This window comes from Pholcus phalangioides, unplaced genomic scaffold, assembly GCF_987345545.1.
Source record: "Pholcus phalangioides strain wild (caught in Gottingen) unplaced genomic scaffold, Ppha-v1.0 ptg000011l_1, whole genome shotgun sequence".
NCBI lineage: Eukaryota > Metazoa > Arthropoda > Arachnida > Araneae > Pholcidae > Pholcus > Pholcus phalangioides.
Genome location: NW_028301604.1, coordinates 26275777 through 26285215, shown reverse-complemented (window position 1 = coordinate 26285215; position 9439 = coordinate 26275777). Strand labels below are relative to the sequence as shown.

The window sequence follows — 9439 nt, the reverse complement described above, 5'->3', positions numbered from 1 at the left end:
ATATATATTTTACACGATATTGAGTCTATAAACTAAAAATAAAAGTGAAATTTTATATCTCAGAAGTAACTAATCTAAGGATAGGATTTCACTCTAAAAGGTTTATGGAAATTATTTTATTAAGACTTGAAAAAAGCAACCAATACATTTATCGGTTACATTCGAGCAAATGCAACCGATCAGCTTATTGGTTGCATTTGTAAAAGAATTATTATAAAAATTTTATAGTGTAATCCGGGCTTACGACAGAATTGTGATGTGAATGTTTCTAAGCACAGACATTTTGAAAGTTTCCACCCCTCCCCTTTTTTCTACTTGCAAAGTCTTTGGTATCCACTGAATTTTTTTTTGGAACACCATTGGATGTTTTTGGAATTTTTCTTTCATATTTTCATAAAGACAGATCTTTTTTTTCAAAATTTTTTAAGATATTTTCTCCCATCGACTACTTGTGAGGATCGAACTGAAGGCATCTTTATACCCATACTCTATGGGCTCTATATTAAACCATCAAAGAATGCCTCTAGGCTGCCTATCTGCCTAACTCTCTGAATCAGGGATGAAGGAGAAAAATAATTACAAAAATTGCAAAAAAAAAAATGTTTTAATGCACAAATTTCAAACTAAAGATGTGGAAGGGCATGCGATACGCTTCGTGTGAAAGGGGCCTAAAATACGTGGCTATTTGTGAAGGTTTCGCAATTTCAAATGTGGCAGTTTTAATATGGGTTAGGAAAATTTTAAAAACTGCTTAAAGGGTTAATCGAAAACTATTTCCTTTCGAGAATTTTGAAACAGAAGAAATATGAAATATTCCTAAAGGCCCGTTTATATGCGCGTTATGTGACTAAGTAGTTAACTAAATTTGAAGTTGTCAAGTATTTTGAAATGTATGCAGACGATAAGGGTTGTTTACACGGGTTTAGTTGGTAAGTGATTACGTTATTTAGTAATTTAGTGGTTAAGTAGAATAGAGTCTGATCTATTTTTTTCGATTAAATAGGCTTGATGTGCATGCGCTAGTGGGCGTGGTCTCGAATTATCCAATGCGCATTTACTAAATCACTTAAATGTGTGGACACTTCTTTGAGCACTTAACAACTCACAATTTAGTTAACTACTAAATCACTTAACGCGTGTAAACGGGTCTTAACACGAGAGAGAAGCACTCGCTCTTACCACAGATTTTATTTCTTTTTCATATATGTACGGTATTGGTTAAAATTTCTTTTCACAAGCCATAGAACAACAAGCCTTCTTTCTTTCCTAGCAGTTCAGCAAGTTAATTCTCTAAAACCAATTTTATGGGATTGTTTTCGTAATGTTCTGTACTCTCATTGATTTTCAGAAACTTGTTTCTCAATTCATTATAACGGGTTTTTCATATATCGGAATTCACAATAAATTCTCTTCCTATGTAAACTTATTTAAGGAAACTTTTTGCGTTACAACGAGATTTTCGCTATAACATTATTGGTTAAAACGGTATTCGGCAGTAGTTTCCCCTCTTCAATCTCAGAATAGAAGTATAGTGAGCTGTGAGTGTATAACTTGAACTTAATAAAAAAAAAAGTCAAATGTGTCCTATAAACAAATGAGTTCGATTAAATAACTACACTGCTAAAAAAAAGAAATCAAGTTGCCAAGGAAATGTTAATATTTGTGGGGTATATTGGAGCTGCTGATTTGAACTGGTATTTGATTTGTTGAATTGGGGCTCTAGTTTTTGAGATAATGTTCGCTCCCAACATTTTAACGTAGTCTGCAGCCACTAAGTTTTGCGTGGAGTTTAAGTGTTGAGAATTTTAGCGTTAATTTTTTATTTATTTCCCTATTTTATTTATTATATTATTATATTAGCTGTTACCCGTGCCTTCGCTCGCGTGGATTGCCTAATCTGAAAATTCTCCCTAATGACCTTTTTAGGGATTGAATTTTGGAAAATCCCTTCTAACGCCAGGATTGCACTATAAAAGTTTTATATAAGTTCTTTTATAAAACTTGAAAATGCAATCGATAAGCCTATTGGTTGCATTCGCTCGGATTTATTAAGCTTATTGATTGTTTTTTTCAAGTTTTGTGAAAGATATTTTACCAGACTCGCATCGCGATGACCTGGGTTCGAACCCCACCGGTGCCACAGTGGTGATCGGCTGAAGTTGGTTTGCTGTGGTTCTCGACTTCAGGCGCGAATGCGAGCCGATCCAACACCATCTATAGCAGAAAAATCTCTGCGTAAAACTCGTGACGTCACGGAAGAAGTCCATTTCACCTTTAGTCATTGGATATATTGCGAAAAAGGTAAAGTTATCGCATGCGTCGGCCTGCTATATCCAATGGTTACGGGTGAAATGGACTTCTTCATTGACGTCCAAGCTTTGCGTGAAGGCCTCCTGCTATAGATGGTGTTGGCCGATCTCCCCGTTAGAGCAACAGGCTTATAACCGTACAAGTATTCAATCATTACACTTCACTTACAATTTGAAATATAGATGACAGCACTGAAAAATCAGACGCAACACTAGATACGCACTCAGACTGTTAGGTACACACACTTTGTTCCAGACTCTGCCACGAAGTTGGACTGGAAGAGAACTCATCAACGAGATAAATCCGGTGGCATATTCCTGGCATTTATTCAGGACATATTATCTTATATACTGTATATAGATTTATATCATCATCAGACATTCAGAGGTCTCATGTGTCTAAAGTTTATTATTGATTTACATTTTGTATAGTTTTCATGTGATTTGTATGCTGCTAATGTATCTGAAATCTGGCGTCCCATATTTTACGGGATAGACCAATTTTTTCATATATATATTTTGGATCTCCGTCCTTCCCTCCAGATCCACACCTGCACGGAGTCAAACATGAATATTATTTCTATTAAAGTAAATGAGTACTGAAAAATTAAAATTAAATTCGTAAAGTTTGAGAGAGAGAGACATTTTCACTGTATTCATTTTTATGAGTTCGCTGGAGTCCACTCCTTTTGAAATACCTCCACTCCGTTTTTCCAAGCGGGACAATTAAAACTTTTTGTAAGATGGCCTACTGCACACGTCATGGCCGGGCTGTTGTCAGCCACACGAATGAATACAAATAGGAGAATAACACAACTCAGAGAAGTATGAGTAGGCCATATAACGGTGCTATCACATGAATACAAAGAGAGGCTGTGTGACATGAAGTCATATCTTAGCGTCCTGTTTAGTCACCATCATCTTTCGCTTGGTGTGACTTTGTGGTATTGAGAGAGACGGCTAATTCAATCTACTGCTTGGATGGTATGTCCAAAATTGCAAGTTCGGACATACCATCGATCATCGATTATATTTTTCTACGTAAGGGACAAAATAATTCCCTTCACAGCATTTGACGAGGCTGAAATTGAAACTTCTTCTTCACGTTGAAGATATCGTTAGCACGCGTAGATTTTAAAGAAGAAGATTGAATGTGGTGGGTTGAGTGTCAGAAAATGTGTTACGTAAAAAGTTTGTCCATAAGTTACGTGCAGCGAGCCTTAATGTGTTTGCAACTCTATATTGCAGGTGGTTTTAAGAAACATTCGCCTCTCCTCAGTTTCGTGCGCTATCGGATTATATAAATGAAACTGGCTCTCGAATTATTTAGCGCCATCAGTTGAAATGACACGCATCTTGACGAGTCGGCAGTCACGCTTACAACACTGAATGTCACCGAATGCCCGATTCCAAGCATATCTTATGTCATACTAGAAACGACCCTTTAGTAGTGACACGTGTGAATATCCTCGCTTGATTCGTCAACAACCGTAAAGAATCGATCTCACAGACTAAACACAGCTGCTACTCGATGAAAAACGAGATGCTTTCTTTTCCTTTTCTTGTTTTCTAATAAACGTTCTTGGCTAATTATCATCTCGTGGTTCTTTTGATTTACTCCTAACATATTTTTCAGCAAGGGATGTATGAAGTTTCATCACGTTTCTAACGGAAAAAGAAGGCAGAAAAACCGAAGGCAGTAAAAACTTCCGAGTTGGAAAGAAAAGCGCTTCCTGCAATGTTTCAGATTAAAAGGTGCTAACTTTGGCTCCCATTCGAGTAGTAGTTTTTTCACGCTGATATTTCGACGTACTATTTAGTCTATATGAATTAATTTACCCATATTTCGCTTAGATATTAGGTATTTGGAATTTCAGAGATATTATCCGATAAGTTTTGTTCTGCCAGTGTCGCACGTGGTATTAGAAGCACGCGGCACTATAATTCATACGAACTGATAAAATAAAATGTTGCGATATTATTGCGTGGATTTTACATAAAAAATGAGGCGTAGATCACCGTTTTTTCCCTAGATATCCTGAAAGATTTCAGGATCTTTTGTATTTTTCCGGAATAAATTTATCTGAATTGTTTTTGATCTTATGAAAGAAAAGGTATACATTCATGATGCGTGCAATAGATAGCAAACATAATATTAATTAGAACGACAGGATCTCCTTGCTTTAGCAGTAGGGCTATACAGGGTTTCTTTGACCTGTATACGTAGTGAATGAAATACGCTATGTGAAAATCGATTACGCGTTGCGACGGAAAGCAGAATATGAAACTACACAATTCTTTGAAGAAAAATACGAGTAACATTTATATAGACATGTACATGCTCTCTAGATAAAAAGTATCTCTTCCACAACTCAATGAATTGACCCTACAGAAGACCTCTTTGGCATCAAAGACCAACGCCGCTATTACTGAAATGATCTGCTTGCGGGCGGAATCTTATCTAACTTCTGATTCAAAAGGATTGAGCCGCAGAACGTCTGCTCAAACTTCTGTTGCTGTCTTTCACACTTGTCACCGAGGATCATCAAGGGATAGGTTCATCTTTTCTCCGACACGAGGAAAAAGTCTCACCCAACGAGCAATGATTTTGTCATCAATTCAAACCATACAGAATTTTTACGTTTTATTTTACTTTTGAAACATGACAAAATTATTATTGATTATTGTCCCCGTTCGGAAATTAGAACAATATTTGAATCGAACAAGCGATGTGCATATTAGCCAAGTAAATCAACTTGTTATGTTTCAGCAATTAAGAATCCATAAGTTTTATCTAACATAAGTGGTATGACATTTCATCTGTATGTGCTCTTGACGCATGACTTTGTGATTGATGGCCGTGTCATTCTGTGTCCATGCAGATGACATCTGTCACTCACTATTTGTTACCGTACACCCAAGCAATAAGCAAACAAACTAAATAATGATCGATATCTGTGACTATATAAGCGAAGACATTGAATTGACTCTATAATAAGCTATTTCCACGCTAAGATAGAAATTAAAATTGAAATGTACTATCACACAAATTAATACAAACTAATATTTATACTGGCATAAAGTTGAACATAACCATGCAATAGCACAGCACAAGGGGAAATACATCATTTCAGTGGTTCTCAACATGGTGTATAGTATCTGGTGGCATATTACTGTATTGTCATACCATGCAGCAAAACAGGGCTGATGAGGCAAGAAAAGAAATATTGAGAGGGAATATTGGTTTCACAATGATTGAAGAACGCTAAAAAAAAAGGATATTTTTTCTGATTATTTCATAATTTTGCATAAATCATAAAAATTTAAAAAAAAAACGTGTTTACCACATAAAATTTGAATATTATTTTCTGCCGGTAGGATGGCGAAGGGGGACCATGGTCGAAAGAGAAAGCCACGGGAGGAAAATACACAGTCAAGTTACATTATTGTGACCACCTTCTATTTCTGACATCAACTGCGTGTAGCTAATAAATGAAAACACATATCAGTAGTTGTTGTAGCAGGTTAAACAAATTATTCATCGGATTTAAAAAAGTAAAGATTGTGCTTTTTATCATAATATATTAAAAAAACTGGGTAGTTTGTAAAATATTCGCATGCTTGGTGTCGTTTAAATGTTACTGCAATTAACAAAAAGTAAAGACAGGAGCATTAAATGCCGTTGATGAGAGAAGTGGACGTTTGCTAAGAGGGTGTGTGTGAGGCACCCGACACAATACAGTTGAGCAATTAATTCAATGTAAAAATGAATGACTGAGCTACAGGACCGTGGCGTGCCTTCTCGGGGCCCTCGGGCAGACTTTTTTTGCAGGCCCCCTTGAAAGGGTTACTATGCAAAATAAGTGTACATTTTCTGTGGGGACTCCCTTTGGCTCGAGGTCCTGGCCAGTGTCCCGGTTGCTCCAGTCTAGTTACGGGCCTGGAAAGCTACCAGACTTTTTTTTTAAAAAAACGCCTGCGTAGTGAATTCCTGCTGTGTATGGTGCTCTAAAGTAGATGAATAGTTACTGCACCCATGGTTATAGAGTTTGTTAAAAGCCCGTGCGTATAAGCATCCATGTATTTGTGATTCGCCGTAGGGAGGCGCTTTGGGAGAGAGTGGGGGGATCGACCTCTCCGGGGAGGGTCGGTCTTTTCTTCTCTCTCTCTTATTACAGCGCGCTCCTCAATAAGTCAAGTTTGGGTTCTCTGCTTGAGAGACACGCACGTACTTTACGGGGCCTCCGTTCGCCCATCGTAATGATTGATCCTAAGCTGTTTTCAAGCAATTAAATTGTTAATATTGTTACTCCATAGTGGTGCGAACTTATATGACTCGATCCTCTGTCTCTGGTGAGAACTAGTTAGCTATTGAAAACAAACATGCAGTCCACAAAAATACATTGGTCCGTCGGAGCACCGGAGGTAGAGGAAAGACGCCATTCAAACCACTATGGACCGTATCACCGTCCTAAATAAGAAAAGAGGGACTATCAAGGAGAAAATCTCGCGTCTTGAAGGACAGCTAACTGATGATGCTGAACTGATATGGACATCGTTCAAATTCGCAAACAAATTGAGCAGTGTCGCTGAAATCGCGGCTGATACCAGAAATCTAAGAAACGACTTCTTTGAAGTGCTCAAGGACGAGGAGGTAGAAAAAGAGGAAGAAGAACTCCTTTGTCTTGAGGACAGGATAGAAGGAATTAAGGTTCGACTAGATCAGTGTTTCCCAAAGTGGGCAATATCGCCTCCTGGTGGGCGATGGAAAGGCCCAGGGGGCGATAGAAGCTACGGGTATGACATATGATCCTATGGGTTCGCTTGAGTTGGGGGGCGATGAGAGAATATCATTGCTGAAGAAGGGGGCGATGGAACTAAAAGTTTGGGAAGCTATGGACTAGATAGACTTCTCTTAGATGAAGTGAGCGTAGGCTCAGAAACAGAATCATCAGGGAAGGTTCAAGGTAGGTGAGGGCTACAAATGAAACTCCCTGAGCTCCACACCCTTCTCCATAGGCAAAAAGTAAGCGACAATACTTCAAAAGGGAAAACAGAAAGTGAAAGAGGTCGGGAGGAGGAACAGGACAGCGGAGAGAAAAAGATGACCCCTTCAGCTGAGATATACCAACACCCTATAGATAAGATCTTATCTATAGGGGATGTTGGCTCGACCCTCCAAGTTCAACATCGGGGTGTTTTGTTTCGGATAGCTGCAAGCAAACGCTATTGTCCACGGTGGTGATAAGCATCATGGATGTCAACGGGGAAAAGAGACCCTGCAGAGCACTACTCGATTCTGCCTCACAATCGAATTTTATTACCACCTCATGTGCAAGATCGCTGGGACTGGAAGAAGAAAGAACACAAACCTCCGTGTCCGGGTTGAACGGAGCAACAAACATCATCAGCAGGAAAATACTAGTTACTCCCATTGCTAAAAGGAGATGGAGCTTCTCTTGGTTCCAAAGATCACTGGTTTAACTCCAATGAAGCCTCTCTACGTTGGCTCCCTCCGTCTTCCAAACCACATAAAGTATGCGCACGCCAATTTCCACTCTCCCGGCAAGGATTGTTGTATTGCTCGGAGCGGAGAACTTCTTCCAATGGCTAAGGGAGGGAAGAATAAATTTAAATTCCGGGCTGTTACTTCAAGAGACCGTTTTCGGCTGGATCGCCACTGGCAGAGTCCCACAAGATGGGAATCATATTTCTACGTGTCACTTACTCACAGAATCCTTAGAGGAAAACTTAAAGAAATTCTGGGAAATAGAAGAGGTAAATGACCTCTCCCCTTGCCTTAGTCCCGAAGCCATCCAATGCGAGGAAGACTTCTTGCATTTCTGCGCCCGCAACAGCGATGGTGGAAGCATTGTCAAGATGCCGCTGAAGGTAGACCAGCATCCACATCTTGGTCATTCAAAGATGACAATAGAGAGAAGTCTCGACTCCCTTTGGAGACGCTTGGAAAAAGTTCCAAATCTAAAAAGATTACAATCGGAGCCGATAGAACTACCCCAGTGTGCACAAATGAACTTGCGCAAGTGGTGTATGAATGTGAAAGACTTGATGCCGGCATCATCAAAACCCACTGCCCAGGTTTATCTAGTGCCAGATGGAGCCGCATCTACTGTGAAGACCTTGGGACTCTGTTGGAACACCACCGAGGACTACTTCTCATTCAAGGTAACCCCTAAATCTTCTCAGTACACAAAGCGAGCTGCATTATCAGGAATCGCTACTACAATTGACCCTCTTGGCCTTATCGGCCCGGTCGTTGCTAAGGGAAAAATATTCATGCAAAAACTATGGCTACTTAAACTTGATTGGAATGAGCATTTGCCTCACCCCCATGCTAGAGAGTGGCATAAATTCATTTCGGAGTTGCACGAAATAGAGACCTTTCGAATTTCCAGATTCGTTGGCAAAAATCCTGAAAATACGGTTGAGTTGCATGGGTTCGCAGATGCATCTCAAAACGCTTATGGCACAGCTGTTTACATCAGATGCATTTCTCGTTCAGGTGACATAACCGTCAGGCTGTTGTGTAGTACGTCTAGGGTTGCACCCCTGAAATCGCTTACAATACCAAGATTAGAGCTATGCGCAACACTGCTATTGTCCAAATTGATTCGTAAATCAACAGTAGCATTACGAACGTCCTTCGGAAGAGTTATGTTGTGGTCAGATTCCACTATTGCTTTGGCCTGGATCGGCACTTCCGCACACCAGCTGAAGACCTTCGTTGCGAATCGAGTGTCAAGCATACAGGAGCTGACCAAGGAATATCACTGGGGTCATGTCTCTTCGTCTCAGAATCCTGCAGATCTTGTATCTCGAGGCGCCAGCCCTAAAGAATTGCTTGATAATTCACTGTGTGGTGGAATGGACTCGAATTTTTGATGCAATACATTGATGTTCCTCTCCAAGATTGTGAAGACAGTGTTACAGATGCTTCGTACTTGAAGGAACTAAAACCGATTATGGGCACCACTCTGACCATTGTCAACAAGGAAAATTTGTTAGACAGTGACTAATTGGAATTACTTGTGTGCATATTGCAAACATTTTATTTACTCTATTATGTACTTCACATTGATTCGTATTTACCTTAAAATTGCACATGTCAT

The 9439-nt window shown here is 39.4% G+C and overlaps 1 protein-coding gene across 1 annotated transcript; it reads left to right on the top strand.

Annotated features, from left to right (window-relative positions):
• The first annotated feature begins 7847 nt into the window (after positions 1 to 7847).
• On the top strand, positions 7848 to 9212 carry LOC149080278 (uncharacterized). The gene has a single exon (XM_089238629.1). It carries the CDS (start codon positions 7848 to 7850, stop codon positions 9210 to 9212), a length of 1365 nt encoding a protein of 454 aa, XP_089094755.1.
• The last annotated feature ends 227 nt before the right edge of the window (positions 9213 to 9439 follow it).

What these genes read in the sequence shown, in the direction of transcription:
- LOC149080278 (XM_089238629.1), top strand. Translation starts at nt 7,848, where the DNA reads ATGCGCACGCCAATTTCCACTCTCCCGGCAAGGATTGTTGTATTGCTC.